Source organism: Siphateles boraxobius, unplaced genomic scaffold, assembly GCF_051911475.1.
Source record: "Siphateles boraxobius isolate OS27281-9 unplaced genomic scaffold, OSU_SipBor_1 130, whole genome shotgun sequence".
NCBI classification, from domain to species: domain Eukaryota; kingdom Metazoa; phylum Chordata; class Actinopteri; order Cypriniformes; family Leuciscidae; genus Siphateles; species Siphateles boraxobius.
In genome coordinates this window covers 18,102,198-18,121,057 of record NW_027508734.1, presented here as the reverse complement: position 1 = coordinate 18,121,057, position 18,860 = coordinate 18,102,198, and the positions used below count along the sequence as shown (strand labels likewise).

General features: G+C 36.6%; 1 protein-coding gene across 3 annotated transcripts; it reads left to right on the top strand.

Moving 5' to 3' along the window:
- Positions 1 to 783: 783 nt before the first annotated feature.
- On the top strand, positions 784 to 18,739 carry gal3st4 (galactose-3-O-sulfotransferase 4). 3 transcript variants are annotated; one of them, XM_077228327.1, is made up of 5 exons: positions 784 to 859; positions 990 to 1,085; positions 10,808 to 10,918; positions 12,449 to 12,758; positions 13,729 to 18,739. In XM_077228327.1, exons 3-5 carry the CDS (start codon positions 10,812 to 10,814, stop codon positions 14,716 to 14,718), a joined length of 1,407 nt encoding a protein of 468 aa, XP_077084442.1. In that variant the 5' UTR covers positions 784 to 859; positions 990 to 1,085; positions 10,808 to 10,811; the 3' UTR covers positions 14,719 to 18,739. The 3 variants fall into 3 exon arrangements, with proteins under 3 accessions (XP_077084442.1, XP_077084441.1, XP_077084439.1); XM_077228326.1 differs by having other exon boundaries at positions 790 to 909; XM_077228324.1 differs by lacking the exons at positions 784 to 859; positions 990 to 1,085 and adding an exon at positions 9,840 to 10,179.
- The last annotated feature ends 121 nt before the right edge of the window (positions 18,740 to 18,860 follow it).

The window sequence follows — 18,860 nt, the reverse complement described above, 5'->3', positions numbered from 1 at the left end:
ACAGTGAAGCTGAAAAGGAAAGGGAAGAAATTGGTCAAGAGGTAGCAAAGGATTGCGTTTCAATTCATGTCATATGAGATGCAGAACTTACCTCCATCGACTTACCCAGTGCAACATATCAACCAGTATAGCCTACTTGTGCATACTGAAGAGACTGAGGAAAAGGAGAAAAATAATGGGGTTTGAAGAAGGAAGACTATTCAGTTTCCAACATATGCCCTTATTCATGGACTGTATGCAGTTAAAATGCAGTACACATAGGTATTGAAACATTGAAACATACAAACAGTAGGACGTTGAGATAAAAAAACATTATCAGGAGAAATTACATTTCTTATTTTGAGTTGAAGCAAAAGCAGAGTAATGTCGGGACGTGTCTTTATTAACTGTTATATCTCCCCTTACCTGGCGCTGAGGGTTACTAACTACATGAACAGTTAAAAGAACCATTCTTAATCTGTGAATAACATTTTAAAAAATCTAAAGAACTTTTTTTTTTACTTTTGTGGAATGGAAAGGTTCCATGGATGTTAAAGGACCTTCAAGGACCCATGTGTCATTAAAGAACATTTATTTTCATATTGACCCAGAAGATTTCATTATGGATTCAATTAATGAATAAATGATTGTTCTAACACAACTATCACTTTTATTTCTGCAGTGTTGCAACAAAAGCACTGAAATGTAGTATGGTATTAAGATGTTGCAGTAGACAGGATAAAGTTACACTCTCCATACGGAGTGAAGAGAGCGCGCCGCGCGTCCACGCACAGAGAGCTGACGGGGATACAGTAATGGATGGGGGTTGGGACAGATGGATTGTCTTGTAGCAGGCAGACGCGAGGAACTTCTTTAGCGAGTAAGACCGCGTTTAATGTAGTTTGAAGGACAGTCAACCATCTCAGCGTGGTTGGCTGTTTATCAGTTCAAAACTTTGTTACATTTGGTGCCCGTTGGTGGATAACGGAAGACATAGGCTTGATTCACAGGGAATGCGGGAGTGCCGCGCGAACTAACATTTCTTTGCTCTTGGAGTAAGGAACAGCCACAGATTTGTACTCACGCCTCTCTGAGGCACAATTTGGGTAAGTGGACCTGATAATATATACAAACAAATACTAATGACAGTCTAAGGGTGCATTTCCAACTTCAGCATCGTCCAGGGTTCTTATATTAAAATATCTGAATCTGATCGCACCTAATTAGCCTACTGAGAACGTTAACGTTACTGATAATTATTTATTTTCTGAAACCATTTGCCCTGCGATTAAGTTTTACACATTATTCGCTCTTCTGTATAGTCAGGCTACTTTTTAGTCACTTTTTATACTTTATTTTGGCCAATTCTGTTTACTTTTGTCCTGAATACGTCTCGGGTCAACACCTAATGACATCCGTTGCTATAGTCATCCCGAGTAAATAAGTGGATTATTCGGCTGTGGGGTCGATTAGTGAAGGTAAGCTTGTTTAGCAGCTGTTACATTTGGGGTTTCTTTGGTCTCATGTGAATGGCCTGTGGAACAAGGTTGGACTGTTGTGCACTCTCCAATTTTCCACACATGCAACTTTCTGCAAAGGACTAACTGTTGTCTTGTTCTGAAGTTTCACAAAGGGATTGTCTTTCTCACACAAAGCGTAAAGGGATAGTGAATCCTCCAAAAGTGCTGTCATTACTCATTCACTCTCATGTTTTTCTAAACCTGACTGATTGACTTTCTTGATTTTTGGAAGAATATCCGGGTCACTTTTTCATTATAAAAATGAATTATGACTGAAGCTGTCAAGCTCTGAAATGATGAAAACAACAACAATAACAAACACCTTATATCATAAAAGTCACCCATGTGGCTTAAGTGCGATATATAAAAATAACCGACCAAAATGAAAATGATCTATCTAGCTCTCATTGGCACATTTATGAGAGAAACATGTTGAGTTCTTTTCGCTGCATTGGTTGTTATAGTTCACAAAACAGGTCTGAATGATTTGTTCCTGCATTGGACTGATCTGTGTAAAGAAGCAGCAATTAAAGACTGCTGTATGTTAGGGTTTTTGATGTTATCTGTATTATAACATGTATTGTTCTAGTCCAGGATTCTGGATGGAAGGAGGTACACCAAATATTTCCCAGATGAACAGAAATGTTAATTTGGATGATTATCTTTCACTGTTTTATCACTGGTTCAATATTACCTGTGTTTTGTTTCTTGAATAGAAAACGTGGACGGACACTTTTCAGGAACCATCAGTTAATTTCCACTCACAAATATTTTCAAGATTGCTTTAACAGATTGTCCAATCATGCCTCATTTATGCTTATTAACTGGTGATGGGCCAGAGGTCTACCACAGTTAAATGAAACAGGGTTTAAGTCTATATAAAGGCATGCATGTAAAGGACTACTAGTACCTACCTCAAGTTTGCATAGGTCAGTAAGCCAGTATAGAACACTTAAAAAATGGGTTGCACCTCTGTTCTGATTGGATCCTAGACAGCAAGGAAAAAGTGCTATAGTATACAACTAACTGTATAATCATGTACAACCAAATAAATGCATGTATCAAGTTTTAAAAGGGAAGAGAAAACCCTTAACTTACCTTTTGTTGTTGACATCAAAGGCTGTGCATCAGTAGCCAATTTAGGTAAATGCCTACATGGTCAGGTTGCGTGGCATGCCCTCATCCTCAAAAAATCATGAACAAAACTAAACAAAAGCTAAAGTGACCCAGACTAATTTAAATATGGGTTCACTTTCAACTAGGATCAAATGTTTTGTGCAGTGAAATATCGGATGCAGAGAGAATGAAACCATTAAAGTTAAGAAGCATTTATAAACTAAACACTCAAACTATAAGATGCCTGTTGGATTGGGGATCTGAACACATTAAAACACATAATCAAAAAGTAAATTAAAAAAACAATAATTGGGTCATTGACGGATAAGGTTTTTAAAAGTGTAAAAAAATGTAATGGAGATATGATTAATTTTGAAACCATTTTTTAGTTTTACTAAGTGTTAACAATGAGATTATGTGGTTTGTACAATCAATTAACACTGCTTATGTCATTTTTTTTCAAGATGAACAAAATTTGTCACCAAAAAAGTCATTCGGTTTAACCATGAATATTTCTAAAATTATTAATTTGCAGATAATTATTCATGAAAAAACCTGATTTGACATTGATGTTGAAATAGTATATAGTGTGTACCACAGAAGAAATATAAAATAACATTACTTCAGATCTCATAAATGTAATAATTTTATTGGACTACTCTAAACCCTCCTACATATTCAAGTAAAACATTGCACAGGGAAATGAGAAAAGGGGAAATGTAGAAAAAAAAGCCTAATCTGCTTTATATTTGTATTATTGTAGTTTCTTTAGTTATTAAAAACAATATTATTCTATTTAAATATTTACTATATTTCGGTTTTACCGAATGACCAAGGCTGGTTATACTGAATGACTATGTCTGCTGCCCTTGACATTATGAATATTTAAGACAATACACAGACAAAAATAGTTACAAAAGCACATTTTAATTTTAATATACAGTAATATTAATGTAAGAAATTACATCAAACATGAAAAAATTTCTGTCAGGACTACTATCATCAAATACAATTGACAATTAGCATACAGTTTCGATTGGCGGTATGGTTCTGTTCTGGGCCAGTCTAGCATGGGTAAGAGCAGGAGAGCAGGAATAACCCCCTTAGGGTAAATAGAACAGAACCAACATTAATGCAGATATCATTAATTCAATATTTTAATGTACAACATAATTCAAGAATTTATTCTGATTCAAGGGGAATCAGAATGCCAGATCCTGACTGACGAGAGGTGGAGCTGGGGAGAGAGGAGGGTAATCAGCTCCTGAGAACGCGATAGATGCTGATAATACTGATGGAGCTTGTACAGTGATAGGAGTTGTATTCCTAGAGACATGGATCAGCTGAGAGTCACTGAGGGGAGATTGACTAACATGACCTGCCAGAACTGACACTATGCTTGATTTCATTGTTATTGAAACCAACATATTTACATACAACTCATATTGTTAATGTGATAATGTGATAAAGTAATTAAAACACTGAAGCATTTAATTGTTCTTGGAACAAATGTTTAAATTCTTAAACATTTAGATTAGATTAGATTGTTAGATGCTATATATTCATGAAAGTCATCCAGAGCATAATCTTGAGAACCGTGAATTTAGAGGTTCTGGCTCACTAATGGTTGTATGCACGTCTTCTTTAAAGTAGAAGATTTTGTCTGGCTCTGATGCCAAATGTGGTTCCTGTGGCACCTCATCCACTGGGATGTCAGGTGTCACATTTGAAGACTCTGGGTTCAGGTTCAGTATATTGTTTACGGTCCTCAACTTCTCTCTCTGCCTTTGTTTTGCCCTCATCCATACAAGACTCTTTTATTCTTGATCCTTTAGGCCAAGTTCATCAATTGACACTTGTTCTTGGTAACTAAAAACAAAAAGAAAACTATACTACTACTACTACTAATAATAATACTAATCATATAATATTGAAAGGTGTTCCTGTTAATCACTCAGTTTTCTTTAGTTACTAAATGCAAAATAGAGCCGATTGTATGCATTGTAACAGTGTTACAATGCATACAACTGTATATAATATTATACTACTGTATATAATACTATAATAATAGTAATAATAATAATGAAATAATATAAATAATAAAAACAAATTATACTTTTCTCTTCTTTTGGCAAGTATCTCTTCTTTTTTAACAGGATCAGCTTTGATCCTTTCCCAATAGCGAGCTGCTTTTTCCTTATCTGATAAAGGTATCTGCAAAAGTAAAATTTGGTCAAAATGATGTAATAATATACTCTGCACATTTCCTATTAAATTTTTTATTTTTTTATTCCAGATATGTACAAATATGACCTACATACAGTGCTGTCATTCGGTACAACCAGTAGGTCATTCGGTATGACCAAATTTTCGGTATTACTGAATGACACTTTTGGTAAAACCGAATGACAATATTTTCAAACAATGCTACAGCCTGATATCTAGCTAGCTATCTAGTTAGCTGACTAGCTAGCTAGCAAAAAGAAAATCCAACATTTTATATTTAGTACAAGTTTTTTAAATATTACTAAATTTTCCATGTTTTATATCGGTTGTACCGAATGACCTGATATTTCGGGACATGCGTTATGAGCAAGTGAAAACATGAATTTTTTCAAATAGTTAAGAGTGAGTTACTTACTTTGCTTCTTGACCATGGGGTCCTTTACAGGTGTCTGAATGATATCACATCCTGTCACATGATATTGACTGCATGACTTTATCCAAAATGGTGCCTTCATATTGGTTACTCCGAATGACATCAATAAAATTAATTTTTCCGGACATTCTTTCTCATAACAAAGCAATGACTTCTACACATATTTTAATACCATTTGGCACTATGTTCATATATAATGTTATAAAATCATGCCAGAATAAAAACTATATAAATGTATTACATTTTAAGATATTTTAATCACAAATGAAATGGCTGTATTGGCCTTCGGAATGTTAAACCGAATGACCTTTTGACACTTCAAAATCTTTAAAATACCTTTATATGTAGTAAAATATAATTAAAACCTTTTGGATTCAATAAAAGAGATCAAATTGTACTACCTTACATACTTTGGATGTCATATCTTTTTATTATTATTAAGGCCTTTGGACAAAAAAATGGCCCGTCACGTCATTGACCCAATTATGCATAAATTCAAACTATGCATTTCATGTTAAATATACATTTATTTTATACATAATAAATGTTTACCTCTTTGTTACATTTTGTTACATTTGCCCAATACATATTTTCGTATTGTTTGTCACTTGTAAAATCTGGGTCCTGAAACAAAACCATGCAAAATTTTAACTAATAAAAGATATGAAATCTATTCGTATACAATCGCCTTCGTATATTACCTTTATGCACATAATTCAAGCTACGGGCAGCAGTAGGTATCATCAGAATCACAGCATTCTAAGATGCAGTCTAACCTAAACTATGCATTGGATAGCAAAGGGGAAGTGACTGTGTAAAGTGTCAACAGTCAGAACTCAGTGCCATGCTTGGTTTACAAATTTTCCATTCAGACAGTTGATAATCATATGTGAGATAAAGGTTCTTTATTGACATTGATTGTTCAATAAACAACCTTTAACATACATGGAATCTTTTGATTGAATAAATGGTACCTTATAGTGGAAAAAGTTTCTTTAGATTTTTAAAATGTTCTTTGCTCAAAGAAAAAGAGAACTAGCCTACTTGCTGGAAAGTTCTCTGGGGAATCTGTGGCTTCTGGTTCTATCGCATTGCTGTGAAATTTTGTATCAATACTGTTCCTTAGCAACTTATACTACAAGGCACTGTTCCAGCAATTAGTGTACTTTAAGCTGCTTTAGAAAAAGCTGCTAAATGGCAACTAATTGCATTAAGTCATCCACAAATCCAATTGTGCATCCAATATTTTTACACAAAGATGTCCAGCATGTGTACATTTACGTGCAACAAAATGGATTAAGAACATTAATATCGCCAGTGAGAAAAAAAGAAAGAAAGAAAAAAAACACGAGGTAAAAGAGGTAAAATGCAGGAAATCGAAACAAGTCCTTGTTGAAAATTGCACATGAGCCCTTGAAAATTTTGTATGAACCATTTGCCTGTTGTTAAAGGAGTAGTTCACTTTAAAATGAAAATAAGCCCATGATTTACTCACCCTCAAGCCAAAGGTGTATACACCTGGCTTGAGGGTGAGTAAATCGTGGGCTAATTTTCATTTTAAAGTGAACCACTCCTTTAAGGGTGAAATTTACCTCTTTGGCAAAGAGCTATTGTGGATCAGGTAATACAGGTGCTTGACTAATGAGCATTTCACTCCTTACCTTTGTGGGGATACAAAAAACAATGTGTAAAAATACTGATGTTGTCAGTAATTTGCTGTGACAAAACAGAATTCTTTCCCTCAACAAAATCTGATCAAAAGCGGTCACTGGAGACAAAGGTGTAAGTGGTCATCTGTCTTAACTGACCACTTGTGATCAGGGCCTAAATACAGCTTTGTTTAGAAGCTTTTGGAGCTGCTTACTTGGATATGCTTCCAGGATTATTGAGTGAGTGTTATTGGTTCTATTTTGAGCTATTTGTTATCCCAAGAATCCCTGAAGCAGTTTTATTAGATTTCATCTGGTGAGCGGGTGTTAGTTAATTACATCTTTACAGGACATGCCAGTGTTTTCTGCACTGCTATTCAGCATCTCTTTGTTGCATTGTCCTCACTAGGCAACACTGAACACATTGCAACACTGCAATCCATGATGTCCGATTCCGTTTTGAATAATTTCATCTGCATAAACTCTTTCTATTTCTTATAATCAACTGCAAGCTTACATTTCCCAGCAAGCAATAGCTGTCATTTCACTGTCACTGGGTTAACTATTGACCCAATATAGTCCGGCTATATCGGGTCAATAGTGCAAATGTATCTTAGCTCTTTGCCTGAGAGGTAAATTTCACCCTTAAAGGAGTAGTTGCACTTTAAAATGAAAATTAGCCCATGATTTACTCACCCTCAAGCCATATTTAGGCCTACACCTTGGCTTGAGGGTGAGTAAATAATGGGCTTATTTTCATTTGAAAGTGAACTACTCCTTTAACAACAGGCAAATGGTTCATACGAAATTTTCAACAAGTGTAATGTAAGCAAAGTCAACTGTGACTTATTAAAAGGTGTTTGGTTTCATTTCTTTGACATGTTAATGGATAGCCTGTATAAGTCAATTCAATTTTCACTGACAGGCCAAATTTTGCCTTTTTTTTTAGCCCAGTCATCAAGGCTGTGTTTAGATGCCTTTAAGACATCTTTTAAAAGCAAAATTGGGCATGCTGGGTTAGATCTGCCTCCATTTAATCAACAACCCTGCATTTTTTTTAATTTTTCAATAATCAATTTATCTAGATGGATGTCTCGATACAGGCATTGCAACTTTAAAATGAACAAACACTGCAATATTAAATTCGTATCAGATCACTGATGAAAATTAAAAACAAAAAATGGTACCATGGTAGTAGTACCAATAGTACCATGTCTGAGAATGTTTCAACAATTTGAGAATTTGAGACTATAACTTTTCATGCTATCTCATAGGCCAATAGCTGTGTCCGAAATCGTGTAATATATATAATACATGTGTTTTTTTTAAATGACTTTGCCGCCATTGTTTTATATCAGTGCTTCCCAAACTGTGGTACGTGACAGAGGAGGAACACGAACAACATGCTGAGTAAAAACGGGAAAATGGACGTAAAAGTAATGCTTACATGACATCCAGTCAATTAGGCTACCTCATCTTTTTTGGTAAAAACTGACTGCGTCCACACAAGTAGCTTGCATATGATGTAGATATGGTTGCGTGCATAGGATGCTGCATTTGCAAATCGTGCTACATACACACGATTGCAAAAGTGACATTGATTTTATACAATAGTTCAACAAACAAAAAGCTAATATTAAGTGACGTAAATTTTAAACAGCATTGTCAATATTGTTTGCTCTATTTTGCAACAAAATAATAGTTCCAATGAAAGCAACAGCAGAACTGTTTCAATGACCCATTCATAAATACAGCCACTTGCATCGTAACTGAATGAATGAATGAATGAATGACTAGAAGACTCACTCATTAAGACAGTGACTTAGCCAGTTTTAGTTTCAAATCAATTCATTTATTTGTATAGTGCTTTTCACAATACATAGTTTCAAAGCAGCGTTACAGAAAATGCATGTCTACTATACAATTTATAGTTATAGTTTTTACCATCATTTCGGATTTCTCTATTGAACATTTTTTATTTAAAACATTATCTCATTACAAATGCCATTGTAATTGCATTCAGGCCACCTCTGAGCATCATTAAACAGTACATCAAGATGCAGCTTGTGCCAGTGGAAAAATGACTTTTGTTGATACTGATTACAGTTGATTAAAATTATTGATTTAGTTTAATTCATTACTTTATTTATTATATTAAAAATTATTAAATAATGACATTTTCAGAATTTGACAAAACACGACTTACATTTAATAGGGTTAGAAAAACCTTGCCTTTATAAAGGTAAAAAATGCACCTGAAAATCAATTTAAATATTGTCTCTTAAAGGAAAATGTATGATGGCAGTTGGTAAATCCCTCAGGTGGTACGCCACTCTAAAACTTGGGAACCACTGTTCTAAATCATATAAATGTGTGAAGCTATGAATAAAATTTGGACATTTTACATTCGCCATGTTGTCAATGTCTTTAAAACTAGCTACTTTACACGCACAGTTAATTTTATGCAGAATAATAGTTTATCATAGGTCCTGGAGGGCCCCTGTCCTGCAGAGCAGCAGAGTTTAGCTCCATACCTAGTCAAACACATCTGAACAGGCTTATCACTGTCTGTCGAGTTACTAAGGCTATAGCCTACAGGTGACTTTTTTTGGTTAAAAATCAGGGTTGGAGCTAAACTCTGCTGCTCTGCAGGAAAGGGGCACTTCAGGACCTTTGTTGTCCATCGTTGATCTAATACCTATGCAAGAAAATAAAAAAATAAAATAAAAAAACATTGCATGTGTGCCTCTAATGCTCTAAAAATTTCATAAAACATTGGAGAGTACCGTATTCGTAGCTATAACGATTGATCAGCAGTTTACGTATGTGCTCCGCTTGGAATAATGTCTGCGTTGATCGTTCCTGCAAATCTGGATTTGTGCTTGTAAGCAAAGAGCAGGTCTGACGTCAGACCTTGACTCGCATAGCAGAAGACCATGCAGTAGACCGGTTCCTAAACACCGCCCACACTCTCCCAAAACATAAAGCAGTCCCCTTTCTCTGTCTTAACCTATCGAGAAACTAAAGCGAAGCGCATGCATGCACGTCAAGCCAACGGGAAATTTAACGCATTTGACGGCAATCGTGCAGGCGCTCAGTTGTCGGAACATATACGCACGGATGGACCACTTCCATTACACAGACGTCGTCGGGCGTATTTGAAAGGCATCGGCCGAGATGCACCGAGGCTATTGCCAAGCGCCGATCTATAGTGATACCGGCCGGGTTTTATTATGGCTTTCAGACGATCAGCTCGGTAAGTGTATCAGGCTGAGACTGTTAGGCGCAATCTGTAATTTATGAGAGAGGCAGTCTGTCTTTGTCCGAACGAATTCTGCAACATCCTTTTAAACAAGACGAGGCAAGCGTATGGAAAAAGGCCGATTTTCGCATATTCTGTCCCACAGCCTCTTTAATTTCACTCTACACCCGTTTTCATGCAAACATAATATAGTTCGCAATGAAGCACTGGACAAAAGTCTGTTCGTTTTGATCTAAGCCTGAGTAGTAGAAAGTATAGGATGCAGATATATAATAGCGACATAAGGCATGGAAAAGAGTTTTAAAAAGCAGCATTTAAGCTTTTTGTATGTGTTAACTATATATGTGGATTTGACCTGACAACAGGTGTACACCTGGCTGTTTGTCTCCGTTTGCGTTTTTCTATCAAATTGATTGTCGTCCCTGGCATAATGTCACTTTTGTGTTTCTAATCATGGCTTCTCCTTTCTAACACATTCCATTCTTCGCATGGTCACGCTCTTCTCTTTTATTGTCTCTTTGTTTGTCTTTTATCATTTGTTACTCTATTATTGAAAATTTCACTCTCCTTCTGTGCTGCACAATATCACAGTCGAGGCTAACAGTTCTCCTCTTGGTCATAGGAGAATGCGGTGGCTGGGATGTTATCGGCTGGGGCCCATATGGAAAGCACTCCTGGTATTTGTTGTCATCGCTTTTGCTGGGCAACTTCTGGGAGTCATCTTCAACAAGAGGTAAGAAAATGTTCCTATTTCTATTTTCATTCTTTCTCAAATAGTTCTTCTCTTGTTTACTGTACACTTTATACAGCATTTATTAAAAAAAAGCTTAAAGCTACACTGTGTAACTTTTTTAGTTTATTCTTAGCTAAAAACACTTAGTTCTTTCAAAAATATATGTGCTCATTAATGTATATTTACTTCGTTCAAGTAATAAAGTATTCTCGTGAGTGTATAATATGCCATTGAAAATACATACGGGTGGGGGGTTCTAATGTCGGTCGCCATGTTGCCCCTCCATCTTGAAAGTACATTAGCCAAAGAGGGACATACCCGTTAATTCAAGCTTCGCCTTTCGCGTTTTAACACTCGATGGCACCGTGTCGAATCTCAAGAGGGGGATTGCTTGAGACTGATATATAAAAACCTGAAAGCCTTTTTGAAAGTCTGTTGCTGATGGAGGATCACTCTTATTCTCGAGGATACGTATCAGAGTCGCCAAGGAAGCGAAAAAGAGAATTAAGACGGCAACGCAACAGGCAAATCAACAAGACAAAAGTAAATATTGGAGTGGCCTTTCCAAGATGGAAAGAGCTCATGACGAGCAACGATTTTAAAAAGGATGCCGACGTTGCCTGCTTTCTTCTCGACAGGTAACGTTAATTAAGCCTGTTTGTGTATATTGGAAGTTGCTTGGCTAATTATATCATGGTGTGCTGTGCATAACGCTAGAACGACATCTAGGATAGGTTTCCTCGCGTCAATGATGAAAAGTATTGTTTACCTTGTAACATAAATCCGTGTTCTATGACGGATAACATGTGATTAATATTTTAATGGCGCTATAATTTGTAGGCTATAAGTTATATGTAGGCACTTTAAATTTTAGTTATTTTTCATTTATTTTACTTTATACACAATTAACGTAGCCTAATGTGATAATGCAGTTGTAATGCTGCATTCCAATCTTGGACTACATTGGCCACCGTAGGAGTTAAAACGAAATCGGAATTGAGAGGAACAGAAACTAATATTCACTGGATGGTCATATACCTTTTCACCGCTAGATGGGGGTAAAAATCACACAGTGTAGCTTTAAATACATAGTATTGTCTAGGGTAAACAATGACAAAATTTTTATTTTTCATCTAATGCTATTTATCCAGTCAAGAGTATTGTGTAATTCTTCTTCTTTACGGCATCTTATTACGAATATATATAGAATATATTATTATAATAATGTGCCTCTTGGCACATATAAGGGATTATGCATTCCATATTCTCAGAGTATCTCTGAATTCATTATTTGTGGCTAATCTATTCTCACCCGTTCTCTTTGAAGTGTTTATTCTCTACTTTCTTAATCACTTTATCTCAATTATCTCTCTTGTGTAATTATTTGTAACCTGACAGGCCTTTCTGTCTTGTTTAATTTATTTTCACTGTTCATCCTGTAATTTTTCTTAGTATATTGAGTAGAACGGGAGATTTATTTTCGTTCTTATTATAATTTTTATGTCATCATTTGTTCTTTCTTTCCATTAGCTGGATGCAGCCAGAGAGGCCTCACTCCCTCTACTCTTTTCCCTCTGACAATTCCCAAGGGGACTCTCTGGGGTCTTGTCAGCCCCACATACACATCATGTTCCTGAAGACTCATAAGACAGCAAGCAGCACCGTTCTCAATTTGCTCTATCGCTTTGGAGAGGAGCGGGGCCTTAAATTTGCCCTGCCTGTGGGGTACCAATTTGGCTACCCACTGCCCTTTATTGCCCAGAGGGTGAAAGGATACAGAGGCCCTCACGTGGCAGAATTTGACATTATGGGAAATCACATGCGTTTCAACAAACCAGAGGTACAGCGTATGGTAGCTGGCATTTTCTCGGACAGATCTGTTGCAATTACACTCTGTTCATACATATTTAATCAAATTAATTAGGCGTCCAAGCAACAAAACCAATTTGATTCCTTAGTATTAATATTGTTTTTCTGGCCTTCTGTTTGGGCATCAAATACATTTCTTTCTGACACTAAGTGATGCTATAATAAGCACAATTATGTTTTCATTAATAATAAATACCACATAATAATGTGAATTCTTTTGATTGACGCTAGCAGATAGATACTAATTAACTAGCTAATTGACCCTTCGCCGGGAGTTTGATTTACATGCGATCTGACCAATCATAATCCGTCAAATCCACCATTTTTGTCCGACAAAGCAGTCAGGAGAGTTTGTAGATTAATGTTGGAGGATTTTAACTTGAAAAACGAAATTTACTGACGTCTTTCCGCGGTTAAAATATTCATTCTGTTCATTCATGTTTATTTGATGCTATAAATTAACTAGAAGGAAGAGATGATCAGTTCACAAGCATCTTTAACTGAGGCTCTACAGCGATCTGTCAGACACATTAAAGTGCCACAAAACGGTATAATTGTTTAAATTTCTTTAAAAAATGACCAAATTTGAACTTTGTTTCATATCAAAAGTAACCTGGTCTGTCCTGTCTTATCAACACGTTGTCAGTGTCCTCTCTGCTCCGCGTTGTATTTTTCATTGTGTGAGAACATGGTGTGTGGCGTGAGAGCGGGTGCCTTGTCGGACATAGCAACAGTAACTAAAGGGGGCGGGTCTTTGCGAACGGTCAATTGCAGATTCATACTACTTTTATAGCATGTTTATTTTCTTCTAGTTCAGAATCAAATTTTTTGTTTAGGAAAAACTAGAAATATCCTTTTCTAAGCATTTAAATTTGAGTTCAGTTACATGATTGAAAATGTTCCTATTTGGAATGTTATTCTCTTTTTCACTTTTGTTACAGGTTGAGAAGGTCATGCCAGCTGACACCTTCTATTTCTCCATCCTTCGAGACCCTTTGGCGCTAGCCGAATCCTCCTATGCCTACTATAAAAACGTTGCCCCTGCCTTCAGGCGTGCCAAAGGACTGGGAGATTTTGCAGACAACCCCTATAAGTACTACGACCCCAGACTCCGAAACAACCATTATGCCCGCAACCTGATGTGGTTTGATTTTGGTCTGGATCATACCTCTAACTTCAGCCTAGCGCTGGTCAAGCGCGGTGTGGCAGCAGTGCGTCGGAACTTCAAGCTCATCCTTCTCTCAGAGTATTTTGACCAATCTATGGTGCTGCTGCGCCACGCTCTGTGCTGGCCACTAGATGCTGTGGTTTCTTTTAGCCTAAACGCCAGGCAGCAAGTGCCCAGTGGAAGGTCAGGATGGGTGGTCAAGGCAGCTCCAGCCCCCTTGGCTTTAACAGACAAGCAAAAATCCAAATTACGTGAGTGGAATGCGCTGGACTGGCATCTTTACCAAGCTTTCAATCTCACTTTTTGGCAGGAAGTAGAGCGCTTTGGGCGTAGTCAGATGGAATCTGAGGTGGTCTTGCTTAGGACCAAAAGGGAGATTCTCACTCGCATTTGCTTACGCAACGGCGGCCGCCCCATAGAAGCCAGTCGTATCCGAGACAAGACCATTCGCCCTTTCCAGAGTGGATTAGTGAAGATCTTGGGTTATGAGTTGCAGTCGGGACTGGACAACGCCACGTGGGAAGCTTGCCTACGCATGATCAGGCCTGAAATTCAGTACAAAGACTTGCTGGATCTTCGACAATTCCCACGAGCCCAGCAATCCCCAGTCGCTGTAGGGCTTCCAATAAGGAGGGAGTCCTCAAAACTCAGGACTGAAGACCATGGGGGTAAGAGGTTTGTGGAGAAGGACTGGGATGGGACCATTCTGTTTCGGAATCAATCATTAGATCATCAGGTTGATTCAAAAGTAAGATTTAAATAGTGAGCTAGTTGCACCTTTTTTGCCTCAAGGTCAGTAGTTCTGACCCATTTTGGCTCCACGGGCCTCTGTGCTGCACTACTAGAGGAGAAGGGATATCCAAGACATACAACATACCACTTTTTCATCGACTCTTCCTCCTCATCTTAAGCCTGTTTTATGCTTCTGCGTCGAATCGACGGCGTACCCCCGCAGACCCCTCTGCGTCGCCGCGAACCCCTCCGCCATAGCTCGACGTGCACCTCCAAAAAATTGTAACTACGCGTCGAGGCGACGCAGACCACAAGGGCTGTGATTGGTCAGATGCACCGCGATGCAGCTCAACCTGACGCAGAACCATAAAACGGCCACAACGCCGTAGGAGTGACGGCGTAGCTACGCCATGGAGTTGACGCAGAAGCATAATGAGGCCTTTACCCTTATACATTTTATACAACAGTAAGTGTCGGAGTGAAGGGGTGTATTGCAGTGGATGGATTGATATAATGGTACAAACATGCTAGATGGTGGCTAATGGCATAAGCTCACTGTTGGTGAGTTTGATATGAAGAATAAGTGAGAATGGTGCTTCCCTGTCCATGCCGAGCCATGGAATGGTACAAAAACGCAACAGAGCAGTATACATGTCATGTAAGTGGTTGCAGTGTTTCAAACATACTGTTTAACCTACTCTTAAACAGATGAAGTATCTTTGGTACATAGTGTTCAAAAGTTTGGGTTAGTATGATTTTTTTTTTAAAGAAATTAATACTTTATTCAACTGGGATGCATTAAATTGATCAGAAGTGACATTAAAGGGGTGGTTGATTATTTATGATTTCACTTTTCTAATTTTAGTTATTGTGTAATGTTGCTGTATGAGGATAACCAACATCTGCAGTTGTTACAATGCTCAAAGTTCAAAGCAGAGGAAGATATTTGCTTTTAAAGAAATCGCTTTTTAAGGACTACAACAAACGGCTGGTAGGGACTACACGAGATTCCTCCAGGATTAGTAACATCACTAACCCAAAATTTACATAAACCCCGCCCCCGGGAACACGCAGTCCATGTTGAGAAGAGGAAGAGTTGTTGTAGTATAGCAACAGTTCCCCCACGATCGATTTTAGAGGTTATCATGACAGAATATGCTAATCAAAGACTTGAAGATAGTTAACTCCACATCAGCAACATAAATTCATCAACTAACCATTCAAAACGTCCTGTTGAATTCTACATGTTGTCACTTCTTCCTGAGTATCTCCATCATTGTCCGACTTCAGTTTTAAATTAAAGGCAGAACAGGTTCTGACATTTTAGTGCTTGTCTGCGAGGTAATCAGAGCTGCTAACACACACAAGCTCTTGAAGCTCCGCCCTCTGTGCCGAGAGAGGCAGCTCCTTTGCATTTAAAGGGACACACAAAACTACAAGTTTTTGCTCACCCCCCTTAAAAAAGGGACAATTTTATCATGCTGTAGAAAAATATTTTGAGCTAAAACTTCATATAAACACTCTGGGGACATTAGACACTTATTTTACATCTTGTGAAAAGGTGCATTATACCACCCCTTTAAAGCCATTTATAATGTTACAAAATATTTCTATTTCAAGTAAATGCGATTCTTTTTTTTTGAAGTTTGTATTCATCAAAGAATCCTGAAAATGTATTGCGTTTTCCACGAAAATATTTGTTAAAATATATAACATTGATAATAATAATAAATGTTTCTTGAGCTCTAAATCAGCATATTAGAATGATTTCTTAAGGATCATGTGACACTGAAGACTGGAGTAATAATTATGAAATAGAAAACGAAAAAGTACTGTTTTTACTGTATTTTTGATTAAATAAATGGTGAGCATAAGAGACTTCTTAAAAAAAAAGATCCCAAGCTTTTGAAAATGAACATCCAGTATCACTACAAAAAAAAGTGGGCTTCTGCATCCATTGAAATAGCAATTTGATATTGGAAATGCAAAAAAATATGGATATCCATTTGCTGTATGAAGAAATTCCACAAAAGTGGATTCACTGTCTGGCACACATTAGAGTGGCTTGAATTTAATTTATATCCATTTATATGGGTATTTTTTTCAACTGGAATCCTGACAGTGCTTTTTAATTGAATACATTGCAAACTTTTGTTTTATATGCCTCACATTCAGTTTTAAAAACTGGGAACTGAGAGAAGACACAAAAGCAGGCTTGCAATAGTTCGATTTTCCCTGAAACATTATAAGCTATCATGAGTCCCATGGGTCTGGGAGAACAAAATCTCCAGTTTTTAACACTGTGAAGTAATTATTACCATTCATATAGGGCAAAATGGGCTGTAGATTTGTATTTATCAACCTCATTGATTGGCCAATGCACTTCCTGTCACAGTCTGTTTACCTCTTGATGTTTGCTAGAGTTTGATATTTTCTGCATTTTTATTTTGAGTTTTTTTTTTTTTAAATGATGGTGAATGTTTATTAGCATGATAAATGCAGTAATTTCTAAGGCCTGTCACTTTAATGACCAGAAAATACTCCTCCTGAAATTCCAAAACTCAATGGTTATTTTGCCTTACTATTAGTACCTTTGTGAAGCAGTGCTTTAATATCAAAGCTTGCTGTATTTATTATGCTTTTGTATAAATTTCTCTGTGTATCTACTGCATTTATACTCTCAAACTTAAATGTTTTTTTTCTCTTATTGTGAGTGCTGAGAAAACGTAGTGTAGAAATTTGACTGGAATGCACTGTGCAAACTGCCCCATGTATGAACAGCCAGCTTTATGAAAATTTCAATGCACAGAGCAAGATGATATCTTACAATACAAATTAATTTATTCTCTCTGTTAGACGTTATTGAAATGAACAAAACACAAGGTATGCTCACTGTCATGTGCCTATTCATGTGTCATTTATTGTATTTATATGCATGGCTATAAGTAGCAATCATTTCCTGGTGTAATTGATAAACAACTGCATATTTTGACTTGCATTTTAATACCCCATTCCATTTTAGTTTGAATTGTACTATTGCCAGTTAATTAACTGTTTTTATCGCTGAATTTTCCGGCCTGAATAGCTTCTGTGTTTGCAGATCACATGCAGTTGTTATTGATGGAGCTAAATTAAAAAATAATTGATGCATGAAGATGCATTAAACTTATTATACTTTACACAAAAGAAAAACTTGATTTGAAAATGTTCAATACATAATGATTCATTTTTATAATACCCCTTTCTCTTTAGAAACTTTGATGTTGGCTAATTTATGCTTCTGCCATTAAAAAGAAAAGATTTAAGCTACTGCTGTAAAACATTTGGAAGAAATTCACCCTAAATTGAATTTAATCATTGATTTCCTGTTCAGCTTGAGATGTATAATAACTTTTACATTTATTCACCTCATTTTAGTGAATACTCTGTAATGAGACTGTAATAAGTCTGGCAATATTGTGCTGTAATACCTGCGTCTCATACAAATCAGTATTCTGTGTCCTCATGACTCTTTAGGTAGATTATCTGTGGTATTGCAATTTAAAGATAAACCAAAGAGGTACTGATGTTTCTGTGCTTGGAATCTTGATTTGGCACAAAGTTTTTCATTACATTCATTGACTAGAAAATTAATTCAGAAGGCGTGCAAAGGGGCAAATGCAGCCCGAATTCTGCAGATTTGATGCAACTGACACCAACTATCATCTCATAAGGGAATAAAAAGACACAGGCAGAAATTAAATTAAAAGTGTGCTTTCCAAAATGCTACACTACTCTTACAACACAATCTATAAATCAGTATGTGTCATTCAGTTTCATTTGAGCAGGAAAAGTAAACTCATTAATGTCTGTTCTGCACTTTTGAGGCCATAATGCGATTCACATGATGTTTTTGGTTGGGTTTCTCTTTGACTGAGAATTTTCAAACCTGTTTACCATATTTATTATTTTTTTGTTACTTGAATATATGGGGAAACCTCTGTAAATATTTGATTGTAATCACCTGATTTGGGTTACTTGTGTGTAGTAAAATAAAACAAGTTAAACTTTTACAACTTTTGTGATGAATTTGTTTCAGCTATGTTGGTGCTCTTATCATTGATCTCTGTACTGAATGAGATAAGCTCATTACACAGATATGTTGATATACTAGATTAAACAATGAAAAAATAG